This window comes from Fusarium phalaenopsidis, assembly GCF_050370095.1.
Source record: "Fusarium phalaenopsidis strain FUZ10S chromosome Unknown contig_32328, whole genome shotgun sequence".
Lineage (NCBI taxonomy): Eukaryota > Fungi > Ascomycota > Sordariomycetes > Hypocreales > Nectriaceae > Fusarium > Fusarium phalaenopsidis.
In genome coordinates, this window is record NW_028145393.1 from 1 (window position 1) to 16851 (window position 16851).

The 16851-nt window shown below is 50.1% G+C and overlaps 4 protein-coding genes across 4 annotated transcripts; all 4 read right to left on the reverse strand.

Moving 5' to 3' along the window:
• Positions 1 to 1980: 1980 nt before the first annotated feature.
• LRP88_12691 (uncharacterized protein) lies at positions 1981 to 4495 on the reverse strand (the record flags this gene model as incomplete). The annotated part of the gene is made up of 7 exons (XM_083249083.1): positions 1981 to 2373; positions 2428 to 2717; positions 2770 to 3157; positions 3211 to 3619; positions 3879 to 3948; positions 4046 to 4293; positions 4440 to 4495. The coding sequence occupies 7 exons, from the start codon at positions 4493 to 4495 to the stop codon at positions 1981 to 1983; spliced, it is 1854 nt and encodes a 617-aa protein (XP_083094885.1).
• A 7911-nt stretch (positions 4496 to 12406) lies between these two features.
• On the reverse strand, positions 12407 to 12778 carry LRP88_12692 (SAP domain-containing protein; the record flags this gene model as incomplete). The annotated part of the gene is made up of 1 exon (XM_083249084.1): positions 12407 to 12778. One exon carries the CDS (start codon positions 12776 to 12778, stop codon positions 12407 to 12409), a length of 372 nt encoding a protein of 123 aa, XP_083094886.1.
• A 337-nt stretch (positions 12779 to 13115) lies between these two features.
• Positions 13116 to 14111, reverse strand: LRP88_12693 (DNA-binding domain-containing protein; the record flags this gene model as incomplete). The annotated part of the gene is made up of 1 exon (XM_083249085.1): positions 13116 to 14111. One exon carries the CDS (start codon positions 14109 to 14111, stop codon positions 13116 to 13118), a length of 996 nt encoding a protein of 331 aa, XP_083094887.1.
• A 564-nt stretch (positions 14112 to 14675) lies between these two features.
• Positions 14676 to 15704, reverse strand: LRP88_12694 (uncharacterized protein; the record flags this gene model as incomplete). Its single annotated transcript, XM_083249086.1, has 1 exon — positions 14676 to 15704. The coding sequence occupies one exon, from the start codon at positions 15702 to 15704 to the stop codon at positions 14676 to 14678; it is 1029 nt and encodes a 342-aa protein (XP_083094888.1).
• Positions 15705 to 16851: the final 1147 nt, after the last annotated feature.

A 16851-nucleotide genomic window follows, 5' to 3' on the forward strand; every position in this document is an offset into this window, starting at 1 on the left:
GCGCGAGGTGCCCAGCTACAAGGCTATTTCAGAGTTTCAACCGGCCATACTTCCTGGGAACACATGGATGCTGGACGACAGGACCATGGCGAGATTCCTCAGCCCCTGGCTAGGCGACGACATTGTGTCATAGCGTGGTATGGCTGCTGGCCAACTGGGCGCCAACGAAGACATTTAAGGATCATGGAGCTGACATGTCTCTGGATCATTTACGGTATTTGTTAGAGTAATATGCCGCTTTGGAAGCGTATACACCTTCCTAAAGGAGCTTGATATGCGACAGAGGGAGGAAGGATTGTCCTTGAACATGATCACCGCCACGAGTTCGGTGAGAGTTCAGAATCGATATCCGCTTTGCGAGAGCGCAAAGAGGCAGCTTGGAGAAGTTTGGGGCGCAATTACTGCTTAGAGCAGGCAAGAGGTGCTTGGGGAAGTTAATTGTAGCTAACATCAAGTCAATACCCACACTGCTTTCATTTTTGTACAAACCTCACCCCTTTGCCTGGTGCTCGTGTGAACAAACCTACATGATGTTATGATATCTCAGGAGTGGTTAGTAGTAAAGGCAAGAGTATGCTAGCTTAAGCCATCAACGTTAATCCACATGCTCTTCTCTCCTCTCTCTCTCCCTCACCCTCAACTTTGATGCTTGGTAAACAACATGCCTGATACCCATTAACATTTTTACAAGCTGCTCTGAGCTATTTACATTCCCCTCGCTGCCGTGAACATTTCATGTTGATAATTGCTGAACAAACCAAGGTCATCCAGTATAGTAGCTAGTACGCAGGCTTGTTGGAAACACTATTCATTCACATCGAGGGATATTTATTTATACCTCAGGCAGTGATTTATTTGTGCTTTTTTCTTTTCTCCATAGCTTGTTGCAATTGTCAGTGCCAGTAATACTGTCGCTGCGTACGACCCCCAGCTCTTCTGGCACGACTCTCTCCTTTTCCCGCGTTCTTGAACGGCAGGCCAAGACATTTAAAATCTCTGGAGGCGAGTAAGTCTAGAGATTTTCTTCTTACTTAAGACCGTCATCGGTCTTCTGGCTCAGCTATCCCCATCAAGGGCGGGGCTTCAACTAAGATCAAAAAACACACATCAAATTAGACCATCATCGACGAGTGTTTGTCTTGCTTGACTCCATACTGAGGCAGGCACAAACCACTTCATCACAGTTACATTCTGCATTTTCTATGCCCTAGTGAGACCTCAAAGCCGTAGATTGATAATCCACTCAGAGTCGGATAGATGTTATGCAGTCTTATCGACGAGGAAGTGGTTTCGATTTGCCTGGCGGAGCAAAGCGAGTGCGCACTTAACACGCCTGCATCGGGTATTCTTGTTTCCCAATGACGTCTCCGTCGAGACACAATATAAAAAGAACACGATAGTAAACACATCGATCGGAGAACATGAAGAAGAAGTGTTAGTTTCAACTAGATCATGCGAATCTGTGCATTAAATGAAGGACTCATACAAGATTCGGATCAGGTTGTCTTACACTTCTGGAAAATATCATCACTTTGAACATGTCTAAAAGGTAGGCTCAGAAGGGGAAACAATTGTCTAAACGTCAATTCTCCTTGCTAGAGCAATGACACCAACTCTAGTTTGACTGCAGAGTTTCAGTAACGAAGACTATAATATTCAAGACTCAGACAAAGTGTGTGCAACACTAGCCTCCAGAAAACCCCTGGGACTGAACTTTTATAGCCGGTAAACCGGAACCTGGGACGGAGAAACCATGGGGATATTTTAAAGGTCCTCACTCAAAAACAGCCCGAGACATCATTAGTGAGTGGTATGACTGGTAACTTTAATCTCATAATATGCATTCGAGCTCCCTCCGGAGAAGTCGCTCTAAGTTATGTACAAAACTGCCCTCTACCATATGCTAAAGATACAAAAAACACAACAGGCATTAAAACATTACATATGTGGTCAACAGAACCTAGTCTTGCCCGCTTTTTCTTAGCCCTTGTGATCGAAACGCCAGCGTTTGCTATTCTCCTTGACGAACCACCGAGTTATAAAAGCGCCCTCCTCGACCCATTCTGCCCACTCTCGGCCATGCATCTCTTCCACGCCTTGCAAAAATGACACGAAGTCAAAGTTTTGTACCGAGTTGAGCTCGTGAGGATCAGATGTGAGGTTGCTTAATCGCCACTCGACGTTCTCGATGACAGGCACGACGAGATGTCGTTCGGGATAACGGGCGTCACGGACGGTGAGCATGGCTCGGCCTGGGTTGGTGACAGTGAATTGCCATTGCCCTTGGCCAGTACGATCATTGACCACATTCAGTTCCCGCAAAAGAGACTGCCCTTCGTAGTTGCGGATGAGATCCGCGGCAGCTTTTTGGCTCTCTTCGCTCTAGGATCCAGTTTCAAGAAGCATATCGAGGATCGTAGGTAGAACTTGAGAGGATTGGACAGCGCCGTGTGAGTCGAAAGCTGGTAGTTGAGGGTGGGAGAGAACCAGAGGAACGTGATCAACACCGATATTAGGGTTGTAGTATGGGGAGGCAAAGTTGTTTTCGGGGAGGAGACACCGATCTCCGAGGAACATGACCAACGTTTCGTTGGCAACTCCTTGTTCGTCAAGTAGGTTGAGGATCTTGCGGATCCATCTGTCGTCGTAGCCCTCCGTGTTGATATAACGGGACATCATGTCAAGGCCCTTGGCCATTTGGGTGTACTTTTCGGTTGCTGGCAAGTGGAAGCGGTGGTGGCTGGTGCTCGTGAGGTGAGTAAGAAAGACTCGGTCGTTTGTTTTGCCGGCGTCGACAAAATATCGCGGATGTAGTCTTCAAGGGGTCCTCCTCGAAAGCGAATTCGTTGATGTTGGGAAGCGTGACAGGGCCATGCTTTTGCAGCCGGGCTTCGAAGGTACTCTCGGCCGATGGTATGTTCTTTGGGAAGCCCATAGCGGCCATCAGGCTGTTTTGGTTATCATAATCGAGGGTGGCGGCCTGGAAATAATAAGACTTCCAGCTCGATTCCTTGTCATTCGGCTCCGTCTTTGAGTCTCCCGCCTTGTTCAGGGCCTCAAAAACATGAGGAAGACAGGGCTGATAGATATGATGGCTGTATTCAAGGTTGAAGTCACCAACCAGAGGCGCCACGCCGCAAACTGTACCAACCATGCTCTTGAGTGTGTATGTTCCAGCAGTGTGAGCATTGGTGAAGCGAATTCCACCACGTTTCTTTTCTCTTCGTGTTCAAATCCGTCGTCATAGTCACCCGTGATGAAGTTGGCAGTCGGCGTGAGACTGGCCATCTTGTCCTGAACCTCTAGAGGGAGTTTGCCATCTGGCCATGTGTCGGCGAACCGGTTCCAAATCAAGCCATCCTTCTTGATGGGGAAAACATCGCTTCTGGTACTCTCCAACAGGATGATCACAACGTGTCGAATCGAGATGTCCTTCAGCTTTCCCCGTAGCTCTTTCAGTAAGGGCTCATCGAGATTCGATATCTTGAGCGGGTCGGCAGCTGCGCTATAGTGCGTCTCGTCGGTATACCAATCTTCGAAACCGGCAAGTGGCGAGTCCTTTGGCATCCAGGGGCACGGTGATGACTTGATAAGGGCTGTTCGTGTGGTCCCAGCTGCGCTGGATGCCGTTTCCATAGTAAGAGGGTAGGTCGTCCAGGAATGGTGATGTCGATGCAAAGTCGACAAAGGGCAAAAGACCGCTGGTCCATGACAGGAAAATCAGGGAAGAATCTTTGGGTCTCAAGAATGAGAGAATGAAAAGAGCTGTGAGGAGAATGGAGACGACGATGTACGGCAAGGCGCGCCAGAGGCACTTGGTTCTCAGCGGGGGTCGTGAAAGTGATGATGACTTGGGCTTCGCTGTATTTAACGCTTACCCGGAGCTCTTCTCGTCGTCGTCCTTGGTGTAGCGGTGACCGTTGTGTTGAGGAAGTTGATAGTAGCCACCTTGAACGCGACTCAGTTTCCGTCCAATGCAGGAGAATGGCCAGTTGACAATGTCGGCTCCCCATCCAAAGAGCCCATAGCAGGCACCTTGAAGTACCGCGCTCGCAAATGGCAAGGGCCACAACCACAATAAAGGTCATGAGCCCTGAGAGAAGAACAGTCCTCGCCGCCGGGTCAGCAACAAAGCCGATGTTGCGCCAGTGAATCTCGGATCCTGCGACAAGGTAAAATGAGACGGACACGATGCCGAGTGAAACATTGTAGGATATTAAAACGGTGGTAAGAGCTGAAATGAGTATTCGTAGCCTGCCCGGTGAGCTGGGTGTCCAGTGGCTAAGCAGAAGCCTGATGAGGAGTAGTAGTAATATGTCTTGAGTGAAGAAGGAAAGAAGAAGAGCACCATGCGCTTTGGAGCCACTGAAAAGCGATGGTTGTGGAGATGTGCGCCCTTGGCACCGCAGACAGCCAAGACGGCAAGGGCAAAGACAAACCTCCGGTTGGCGAGGCGTGAGACAAGAAGCCCGATCCATCCTGGTTTTCGATTCATCTTGGCTGGACGGAACCCTTCGAGACAAGTCGATTGGTCGCGTGAGGGGAATTCCAGGACGGGAAACGGGGGAAAGAAGAGAGGACTGGGCGCTCGACGATGATAAATATCTCTCAACCCCAGAGCCTGGTTTCGCGCCAGGCGTTGGCGGTGCCGCGTTAGGCCTTTCTGGAGAAGCGATTAGGGGTCATTCTAGGCTCTGATCGCCTGCCTGGGGCCTGCTGGCCGACTGCACGCGTTAAGGGGCCCAGGTCCAGTCCAGTTCATTTGGCAGATTCTCCGCTCAACACTCCGCTAGCCAATATGCCGTGCGCCAGCATGAAACGAGAGGACCCGATCCAACGCCACTTAAGGGTCCTAACCAGTCGCGGCTGGTCGTGCCGAAAGAGCCCTACAAGCATCAACAACGGTGGCAGATTGGAATCATCAGTGGACCACTCACCCAGTTTCCCTATTGGATCTCGCGTAACAGCTCATCAACCTGTGTTGCCCAAGCAGTTCCAGGTGGTACGGCTGCGCCACTGAGGAAGCACAAAAGACCCATTTTCGTTTACCGTATCGACTCATGAGATGGAAAAGGGGTCCGTGGGTCTCGACGTCCTTGCAAATCCCAATCGCTAACCGGTTAAGGACCCAAGACACGAGACAGTGCGCGTTGCTTGATTGGACCGGCGGTTGCATCATGAGCGGAATCTAGCCGTGAATGGTCAAGGCTGGTCTGTCTAGCAGGGGCAGCGTGGGGTCTAGACTCTGCCAAGCCTCTGAACAAGGTCTCCCCGGCTCAGTGACATTCAAGGCCCTGATCTGCAAGGGGCGGCACGAGCTCGAATGAGGGGATATTTCGGGCAAGATGAGCATCCAGTCTGAGCTTCTTTCTGTGAGACGGTCGGTAGTTCAGCTCTGCTGCACGTCGCTCCCCGTGAGATGCTTGCGGAGCGATGGCTGCTTACCCACCGTTGAAGAAATCAGTGTCTGAAACATGGTGACAGCCCTATCCTGGGATGGCAACGTGCCGGAAAAACAGCCGAACAAACAGAAAAGCTAATGGCCGAGGCCCTGAGTCAAGAACAAGGGCCCATCCTTCGGGCAAGGCCTAGCGGGCTTCTTCTGTTGGTTCTACCCCCAACTTTCTCTCAACAGACAGGAGCACGTGCCCGTGGCGTTCCCTCTTAGGGCCCAAGATGCACGCGTGAGGCCGCCGAGGAAATGTTGTATGCACAAGCCGGGCGAATGATGCAACCCCCGCGAGAAGCCATTGGACCACCACCTCGAGCGCCTGCACGCGAGCGGCCGATATTGGCTTGACACCTTCCTTGATTAGACACTCGGTGTCTAGACCATGCATCGATTTGGGGGAGGGCACTTCTGATGATAGATGTCTAGAGTTACGTTTGAAGCGACGCGACTGGCTATGCCGTATCGAGACTTACCACGACCGATCTAGACCAGATATACGAGCCACCCATCATTACAAAAATGCACAGCCCGCATCGCATAGCCTTTATCCTGTGCAGGCATCGGTCCACCCTAGTTAGCCGTGATGCCGTTCTACCGAGGCAGATTGTCCAACACGAAAGCCAACCAGCTGTGCAACAGCGCTGCATCTGGGCGCATGACAGCGGGGGGCGCATTGTACTTCTCAAGCAAGCACAGCCGCGGTAATATCATACTTCGTGAGAGGCACAAGACGCGTCCCAGAATGGATAGCTGAGCAAAGTGTGTGTCCCATCTTTCAACAGCAAAATCAGGCGCATCTCACCAATGTCTTATCCCAGTAATACTGAGAGGGTATTGAGAGCGACATGACAGCTGTGCACGGTAGTGCTACGGTGAGATCAAAGCGGCTTTCACCTCGGCCCACAGACCTTTCAGCTTGGGCTACAGGCCGTATGATACGATGGAGTCTGTCCAATGGCTTCATCACCATCGTGATGTTTGAGGCGCAGGGAAACTTTCCTTCTGAAACTCATTTGACTCAAGTACGATGTGTCAAACGAGCGTCCCTGCGTTAGTTTCTTCTGCGCGGCGGCTCCTCGGCAACCAAGACTAAGAAACTTGGGGAGGCTTACGCATTCTTTTTCACTCTGCTTTCAAAATACGAGTTTCCTCTGAAAAATGTCCATTTATAGCTTCTTAGGACGTTGCTTGCCTAAAGTCAATTCAACGGACGCGTCATGTCCCAGATGAGTGGAAATCCATGTGCTTCTTGAATGTACTGACTGGGCTGGGTTGTGAACATGCCAGTTTCACGGGGTGAGATGTAGAATGAATACAACATGTCAGTTCTCTCATGTTTACATGCTGAACAGTGCCTCAACGACAGAGCCGAACAGGCACAAGGCCCTCTCGCAACAAGCTTTCTGTGAAGCAGGTTGATCGACTCAAACCAGTTTGGGGTTGACTTGAATGTGTCGAGGGCAGTTTGATGGATTGTTTCGCCTCGTTTTGTAATCATTTTTAGAAGCCCTCATACATGCCAGGGCATCTCAGTCGGCCTACTTTCTCGTGTGTGGATGTGTTGGTTGGTTAACTGCACTCACTCACTCAGGGCTCATTATCGAGGGCCAAAGCTTCAGTCACAGTTTCTCACCTTCCCTTCAGTGCAATCTCAAGGTTTACATCCCCTCTGGTAGTCTCTAACTGTGTTTTGCCCACCAAACAACACCCCTAATTCATCCCCCCCTCAGTAAGCACACCTAAGGTTGTCAGAGTGTTGGAAATGTTAGGTTCGTCAAGGGCAACTTCATGAACGCCACAACATTCAATAAGTCTAAAGTACCACAATTCGAGGTTTTGGCGACATATGGAACCCAACCGTCGCCTTTACTTTGTCGTGGTGAACATGACAGACACTGATGTTGATGTTGATGTTGTTATGCTGCGGGCAACATCGGCTGGGAAACCGTCTCGTGTCAATGTTGAACCGACCCGTCCGTCCAATCAGAGGTTGAGAGCGTGTGATGATGTAAGCACTCTCTGAGCAAATCAAATCCCTTCTGGCCAAAAAAAAAAAAAACGAAATGCGGGGGAGTCCAGATCAAGAAAACTCGGGCAGAACAGCCATGGACACGCAATCGAAGAATAAAAGAAAAGTCAAACGGCCTCAAAACCTGTCAAAAGTTCGATATCAAATTGCCTTTCCTTAATAGTCTCTTATCCAGTTCCTACAGGTTTGCTTTAGATCGTAATCTCAAGTGTCTTCAACGTTCAGTTGGTTCCAGGGTAGTTGATGTTGTGCTGTGAGGGGCTTAGGCCGGCCCTGATCAGGGTCAGCAATCTGGGAGATCCCTGTCATCAGGTTTTCGGTGTAAATGAATGAGGGGACGCGCTTTGCTCAATTTGGCACCAATTCCAGCGGGGGATATAAGAATTGACTGTCTCAATTGCATAGCTGCACATAAACACCGCCACCTTCATGTACCAAGCTAGCCGGGAGCTTCGGGTTGCCCGTGACGGCAATGGGGATGTAGATCATACCGATTTTCGTGACTCAAATTGATATACTCGTGAGGGGGTGAAACAAGGCGATTCATAACTCCTGATAACTGTCAATAATGTCGGTTGAAGACGAGGAAAATAAGGAAATTGCGAACCTGATCGATGGCGACGGCCTCCTCGAGAATGAGGACCTTCTGCGCTACTTCATAGAAGAAGATGAAGTCATCGCCAACCGCCACAGGGTTCTCATCCTGTTACGCTTCTTTGGAGTTATTGGAGAAGAGAGACCAAGCTGGCGAGGCCGCCGACGCCGCCGCCCCCGTACTAATCATCAACTTGCAAGAGACTATGCCTCGTGGCTGCTCGAGGGGGATGATGATATGTTCAAGCACCTATTCCGTATGCCACAAGCCCTATTTCGAGACCTCTGCCGGTGGTTGAGGATTAATACTTCTGCTCGTGATAGTAGGCAGATATCCCTCGAGCAGAAGTTAATGATCCTGCTATGGATCTTCGCGTATGGGGAGCCGCAGAGGAATACTGCTTTTCGCTTCTGTGTCAGCCAAGGAACCGTCTCGAATATCTTCCATGAACTCCTCGAACCTCTTCGCCGACTGCATATACGCTTTGTTATGCAGCCAACAAGTCATCTTCTTAATCTATCGGCTTTCGTGGAGTTATCCCCGAAAATGACTGCGTTTAATGGCGCCGTTGGAGCTATAGATGGTTGTTATATACCTGCCTATGTGCCCCGGAAGCATCAGAAGAGATATTGGTCCAGGAAAAACAACATATCACAGAATATCCTCGCAGCAGTTAACTTCGAGGGATTCTTCGTATATGTGCTTGTGGGCGCCGAGGGTTCTATCAACGACTCCTCACTGATCCGGATTGCAAAGACTGTTGACCTGCGAATCCCCTCAGCACGCTTCTTCATAGCTGATGCCGGGTTTGGCTCTAGTCGAGGCATCCTAATTCCCTTCCCGAGGACTAGATACCATCTCAAAGACTGGGAAGCTACTGATCGACGGCCATAGAATAAAAAGGAGATATATAACCTTCGTCACGCCCAGCTTCGAGTCATCATGGAGCAGATCTTTGGTCGAGTGAAAAGGAAGTTTAAGATCGTGAGGCATAGCGCCGCAGAATATGATATTCGGGATCAACAGCGTATTATCCTTGCGGTCACCGGTCTGTGGAATTTCATCTTAGGAGACGGCCTCGAGCCCAATGAGCGTGATCTTGATCTGCAGACATACCTGAATCACTTCCCTCACGCTCGGGCAGCGATGGAGGCAGCCAAGAGGCGCGCGGATGACTTCGTGCCGGCTCAGACATCCCGTGGATTACGTACGGCGATCGCGAGAGCGACTTGGCAGAGATATAATGAAGCATTGAGAATAAGAAGAGAAGAAGGAGAAGAGGAAGCTGTTGAGATACGCGGCAGCGGCGAGAGCGAGGAAAGTGAAGGAGGTGAGGAAAGTGAATAGAGTGAGGGGCCGCAGCGAGGCTGAAGGCGGTGAGGGGTAATTTGAAGCTGCAAAATCAGGTCTGTGATAGCTCTATTGAAGTTAGTAATATGGCACCTAAATTAAGGTCAATTTATATAGGAAAATCCCCCTTAGCAGGTATAACACTACATAGCTTCATCTTTAAATCACAGTAACCATATAGCCTTATTCACAGCCTTATTCTGCCGGGCCAATTTGGCTCTCAACCCAGGCCTTCTTCACCTCCACTGAACCAAGCGCATTCCATATCACCGCATTCCTCACTTCTTTGAACATCGCGATCGCCCTCACGGCATAAGGTATACCGTATGCTTCTCCAATAACCTCCAAGCAGTTGCTGACAGCCCTCTCTAGATCCTCTGACCTGGCTGCCCGTGATGTGACGGAAAGGCGCCTCGCAGAATCCTCATGAAGAAGCTCCTTTAACTCCTCCGCTGTGATCGTGCCCTGGCCCTTCGACTTCTTCCTTGACGATGATGAAGTCTGTGTGTGATACTCAGAGATAGCGGTACGTTGCCGCTCTCGCAGGCGTGTGGAAGAAGGAGTTAACCTTATTGCCGGCGTATGAGACGTGCGAGGCGACGCAGGAATCGGTTATGAATCCCCTCCTTCGAGCAGAGAGTCGGGAAGTTGCAAGGAATTAGGAAGTTGACTCTGTGGCTGACTCTGCGGCAGACTATTCAGTCTATTCCCTGCCTCCTCTTCAATATTAACTTCAATTTCGTCCTCCTCCTCCTCCTCTTCTTCTTCATCATCGTCGGCCATCAGGGCATCCGAATCTTGAGCTTCTGCCGCACTTCCTGCGTGCCCTCCCCATGCCCGCTCGTCTGTCGCTGCGGTGATAAGACGACCTGCCGGCGGGTCATCTGAGAAGATCTCCCCCCATGAATCAAAGGAGATATAAGGACCGATAAGAAGTCCGTCGCTAATGACTTTATTCCTATGATGAGGATTCCTATCCCTGATCTTCTTGGCGTTAGACCGACTCATATAAAGCCGCCCAGTATCTTCGTCATACTCCGTGCCCGAGAGGTCAGCAGCATCACGAAAAACACGCCAGAATCCCTTTAGATTCCTCAGCTTATTCTTCAACGTCTCATATCCCCACATATTAGACCCCCATCTCTCTTGGAAGCCGGGAATAAAGCTCTCTAATATACGTCGGTATGGCATGACTTTATTCATATTTAATTCGCCGTCTCGACGAGCCTCTAGGAGCTTCTGAAGGAAGTATAACGTCTGCTCGTCAGTCCAATGCCAGCCCCGACTATTATGAAGCTGTGACTCGGCCGGCTGCGTGCTTATCGCGAGGGTAGGTGGGCGGTATCTCTGATTCCTCTTGTGTAGCTGGCAGCGATTGAGGACCTCGTCGGGACTGCCGGCGGGCTCGTGAGAGCGGCATCTCTTCGATTTAGGTATATTTTCTATGGGAATCGCAGGAATAATACTCTTCTTCTCGAAAATTTCGTCTCAAAGCGTTGAAATTGAGCTTCAAATGCGATGTGTTTACCTCCTCAAGATCACAGCCGTGATGACTTCACTATGACCCTCTGGCACGTGGGGCAGGGCGGTCAGAGCCATCGCCGGTTGAGGAATAGCTATGAACATGACGGGGTTTTGGGTACAAGACGGTGGCTGCGCTAATTTTATGCGATAGGATGTCTTTCCTGATAACCGGGATCAGTCAGAACCCAGTCCCTGATCTGGGCCTTAGGCGGATCAAGGTGAGAATGCGGTGTGTTGTACTTGAGGGCGCCTGGAGATCGGCCCGCCAATTCCGTGCTTGGTGTTCCTAGCCGAGTTATGTTTTGGAAGGTTGGTCTTCCAAGTGCAACAGGAACCAAGCACGGGGAACCGGGCCGGTCTCCAGGCCCCATCAGGTAGGTGTTGGTTGTGTTGTCCCAGTACTGTGGACTGCAGGGCTTTTCCGACCCAAATGCCAAGCATTTCTGCGTTGTTGTTGAACATGGGGATTCAGTAATGAGACGTCATCCTTTCTGGCATTGATTCGTGTGACCAAATAAACTCAGAGGAAGCTGATATCGATGATGAGGACGCTGACAACGTCAGTGGCCACCCCAAGCAAAGGAAGCATAACAGTCATAGCTACGTCATGTTAGCCAGTCAGCGCAAACCTTGAGCTTCGGCCTCTTGGAATTATATAGAGCTTACTTGCTGACGACGAGGATCCTGAAAACCTCTGGCTCTTACCAACACTAGGAACAAGACCTATTCTTCACAACCTCATTAATCCACCACCAAAGAAACCAACCATGGCGTGCGACTGCGGATCTACTTGCAACTGTGGCGGGCCGAGCGCCTGTTCCTGCGACAACACTTGTGTCTGCAAGAATTGCGGTGGAGTACGTATCAACGTGCACGTTGGCTGGGCCCAGGATAACACTTATTTCTAGAAATGACTCCGTCTCACATAACTGTGAGTAGGGCGGCAGTTATTCGATGAGCGAGAGGCGCCCTTTTGGTCTGGAGATTTGAGATGGCTTGACGAGATTGTTTGTAGCCGAGATCGTAACCAAGGAGTTGATCAATAATCTTAATTATGAGCATCATTTATTGCCCATGAGAAAACATTGAGTGTTGCTGGGCTCATGGTACCGTAAGAACTCGGTAAATTCGCGCTTTTTTGAGTTCAACCGGCGTCTCTTGGCAAGCCACACAGAGGGCGGGGATGGGCGGCAGAACGGATCCCCCACCAAAAATAGGTAGGCGGCTTGTTCCCACTTCCAACCTCCGCCTTCTATTGAAGCTGCCCTCCGATATCGTGATAACGAAGATGGCCGCCGCCGCTGCCGGCTTCATAGTTATCATATGTGTGTTTTTTTGGTGTTGGAGACGGACTGGAGGTTAAGAAAGGAACGTAAATAGCAAGAGGGAATAGCCTTCTTTTGGCAAGATAATAAGGTCAATGAGACTTCTGAAGGCGCTGATTCTGATGGTCTAGTTAGCTAATGTATATTGTATCTCCTTCTCGACATTTCTGGGAGTCATCATCATCTCGCAGTCGTTGGATCAGATCTGCCTTCTTCCCTGATACCCTGAGGCCCCTCTTCCGCAGCCGCTCTTGCAGCTGCTTGATGACTTCTTCGTGATATTGTGTATGCAGAAGAAGCTCGTCATCGTCGGCAACGAGGAATTCCTCGTCGTCACATAGGGGATCCACGGGGTCCTCGTCTTTGACGATGACTTCCTCGGCTTCTTCCCACCCAGTAAAGTCAATCTGATCAGAAGGTATATCCTTGATCCGGATCAGCCAGTCCTCAGCCCCGTCAGGGCGTATGCTTATTCCGCAGTTCAAGAACGCTTTTTTGACCATCTCTGACTTTGCGCTAAGACGCTTTAAAGCAGAAGCAACTACATGAGTAACCATAACTCTCTTATCACTAACTGACCACTTGAAATCATCTCCTTTCTCTCTTTCTATCTGCTCAATATACTCGTCAGTTGCCTCCTGTAACCACCGCTTAAAAGGAGCATTGATAGCGGTGTCAAGGGGTTGCAAAAGACTTGTACAGCCGGGAGGGATAAGTGCAAGGGAAATACCGTTATCCCTTAGTTTCTTCTTGATCCCTTCAGTCTCGTGGAATGTGGCTGCATCCATCACGAGCAATATATCCTCTTCTTCATCCTTAATAAGGGGAAGAAGCTTGTTGTCAATCCAGGAAGAAAAAAAGCTCCTCGTTATTGTATGCTGTCTTATTGAACTCTACGTCGACGTCAGGGGAATAAAGATGCTGCTCCTTCTCGTAAGTCTGGCCGCCTTCATCGGTAGGGGTACCATGAAATATAATAGTCGGTCGAAGCCTGAATTCGCCATCTGCGAATATATAAAGAATCAAGGTGGCCTGCCGTTTATTCCACCCGCTGCGGTCGCTTTTCCCGGAGACTGATTTTGCGCCGCGTATTTCCCAAGTGAAGCCATCAAGATACTCAAATGGGATTGGGGTCTCGTCTAGGTTGAGTATAAGGCGCCGATAAAACCGGCGTTTTGGCGAGTTCAAGATCATCGTGATGGCCCGAGATTGGAATCGTAATGTAGAGATGCGCCTGATGAATCGTAAGAACCTATTCACGACGTCGATGTAATCCTCTGGCCTCTTGGTTGACTGCTTTGTCACTCGTCGCTTTACGATGTTGTGACGCCGAAGGAAGCCTCGCCACCAACCGGTGGAGAAAGGGAACCGGGAGCTTTGGTCCGGGTATAACTCCTTGTAAATAGCCTGTGCCTTCCGGCGGAACCAAGAGGTCGTAGCTACTTTCCCTTGGGCGCGGCGCTCTAAGAAAGAGAGGTACACTTGATCTTCGAGGCCTGGCCACTTGGGGCAGAGTTTCCGATGATGTTCTTCGAGGAAAAACTCACGCTTTTGTCGCCATCCACGGATCGTTCCTTCTGGTATTTTGAAGTGCCTCGAGGCATCATAAATCGTAGGCTTCCTTTTCCAACCCTTCTTTATAACGTGGCCGTGGATCAGCCACACGAGGACTTCCGCCTTCTGCTCCGGTGAATAGCTTCTTTCCGGGCGTTGGATTGGCAGGATCCTCCTTGGTTTCCGCTCTGCAAGAGGCTTGGGCTTTGGGCCGGGCTTTTTCCTTGGTGTTGAGGCCACAGTCCAGCCGGCATTAGGATCAACCTCATCAAGCGGCGGCATTGTGTGAAAAACGCGGTGGCGATAGCTTCAGATCGGATGAAAGAGGGACTGCAAAAATCCTGGCCGGGGGGAACATCTGATCTTCTGATATTACCCCTCGAATGATCACTTCCACATACTAACTGTATGAGGAAGTGATCATCCGGGAAGTAATGCGCCAAGACCGACGGTTGAACTCAAAAAAGCGCGAATTTACCGAGTTCTTACGGTATATCCTGAGGTTAGGCGCCAGGACACGAGGTAGTTATTCGAGTCAGCATCCAAGTCTGGTGTGTGTCAAATGATTCAATCACCCACCGGACTCCAGTTCTCTCGGCTCTAGGACACGCCTATTTCCTAAGTTCTATCTCTCACTCTTATTTAACATAAAATTTGTATTTATTGATGCAACTGGAACATGATTAAAGGAGGGTGCGGGCTTGTAGCGCACCATGTCTGACTACAGGATATCGGATACTTGCGGTGACATCGTTTAGGGAATTCGTTTCTCATTATCATCTCCTCGTAAAATCATAACTAGTACTGCCAAATCACGACTTGACCTACATGACTGCTGAACTCAACCTACTTCTTCATGCTGACATGGGAGCAGATCTCGCCAATGCCCGTCACCATGCCCGTGCCCGTGCCACTGAAGCACACCTTGCCAACACCCGAGATCTCTGCATAACCATTCCCGTCCACCCAGACATTTCCACACCCAGAGAGCGTCACATGGCCGTTTCCATGGATGTAGACATTTCCACAACCGGAGAGGGTAACGTACCCACCGCCGTCGACGTTGAAGGTACCGCAACCACTGATAATAATGGCATTGGAAGGATCGCATCCTTCAACGCTTGTATGATTTGCTTTGGCGGCCGGAGCGGAAGCGGATTCATCTCTTGGCCTCTGGTGCGACTTTGACGATATTGTCGCCGCCGACTTCGTTGCTGGCTTCGGAGAGGGCCTCAATGTCTTTGCTGGTGCCTTGGCGGGCTTCTTCGACTCAGGTTTTGGGTACATGGCGACCAGAAGCTTTTTGTCACCATCTGAAAGCCACGTGTTGAACGGTCCAGTCGCTTCTCCATCAGAGGTGTTGCACTCGCCGACCTGGCAATGCATGATCGAGCGTTGGTCAACGTCGCTGGTGATGTCGCTTAGGGTGCTCCAGAAATCGTCTGACTGTGAAGCCACGGTGTCGGACTTACCCGAATGATCATACTCGAGCTGAATACCCAGAGCATGGCCAAGCATGTGCAAGATGGACCGTCGTCGTCTGTCTTGCTGCTCATCCCTGCTGAGATGGCTGGGCGGGTGGAGGTTCAACTCCATGGTGTGTAGATCCGGGTACTTTTGAGCGTTGCGACCAACTCGAGATCGATTCTTGTGACCAAATCGGATGCGGATGTCGGAGGGAACAGAAGCATAGTCATCGAGAAACTCGAATCTCATGCGCATCGGCACCTCGTGGTAGTATTTAGCGACATAGTGCTCCACCGTCTTCCTCTCCCATGAGCTTCCGCCGAGGAATCGAACTTTGAGGCAAGTCTTTTCAGCGGGCCAAGCATACTTATTGTCTACAACAACGTTTGTAGCCGAAAAGGAAACCATGGTTGACATGATTCCGTGCTCGAGATTGTCTGTACGCTTGTTGCTGTTGGTGGATGCTCAAAGAAAGACGAGGTGGGCAGCTGAAAGAAGGTCAAGTGTGAGTAGCACCGTGATGGAGATGTCACGAGGAAGAAACGAAGGGCCCTGTAGACAATATATATGCAACTACAATGCGGCCCTAGAGAGACGACAGTTTAAGCATGTTTTTGAACATTTTGCGCAAAACACGTGGTCTGGTTTGTTCTTCAACTCAATCCGTTGGCCCTCGTGTTTCCTTTGTCGAGAAATGCATGAGCTTATGTTTTTCTATTGTTGAAGTTCTTTGTCTCATGGATGGCTTCTTGATTGATTCAGAACTTATCGAATCACCATGCGATCAGGCAATTTTGAAGAGCGTTGAGGTGATGTTTTGCTTCTCGCTTGCTAAGATCTGAAAAGCACTCTCGCGCACAAGGCACCTTCTGGCCTTGTTCGCCTCGCCTGTCCATGCTGAAGATGAAACGAGGTTTAATCGTCGTATATACAACCAATGGAAAAGAGAAGTGGAAGCTGAAGAGAAATCAGGCTCCAGTGATGCAGCGTGTAGGGGCTCCCGGTCAAGCTGTGCCACCAGGATGCGCATCCTAGACAGGCAATCTCCCGCTGCGCGACCCCTGGAATCCATGGTTTTCAGCGCTGAAAATTCTGCAAACTGTGGAAATGAATGCCGAACTTAGGGGCTCGGCTTGGTTCATTCAGAACCGACTGCATGGACTGTCTACCGAGTACATTGCACAAGCATCTTTCCACTGCGCCCGAAAAAGATTCTTGATGCACTTGTATCTCTAGATAGCCGGTTCTAAGCACCATGGATTGACTAATTGTGTGTGATTGAATACAAACTCCTTGAGCTATAGATAATGGGGTAGTTTTCTTGTGTTATGCGCGCTTTCACTGGGTGTCCCCAAACAAGGAACGGTAGGATGTGCAATCATCGAGTTTCGTAGGAACTCCCTCCAGGCGCTCGAAAAAGGCATGCGTCTGTGCCATCTAATTCGTGCCGTTATATCATCGATGGTACTCGCATGGAATATTTTGCCGGGCTAAGACAAGTTCCTCAAACAACCAGCAACGGTGCTCGTTGGGCTGGATCAAGGGCTCTTCTTCC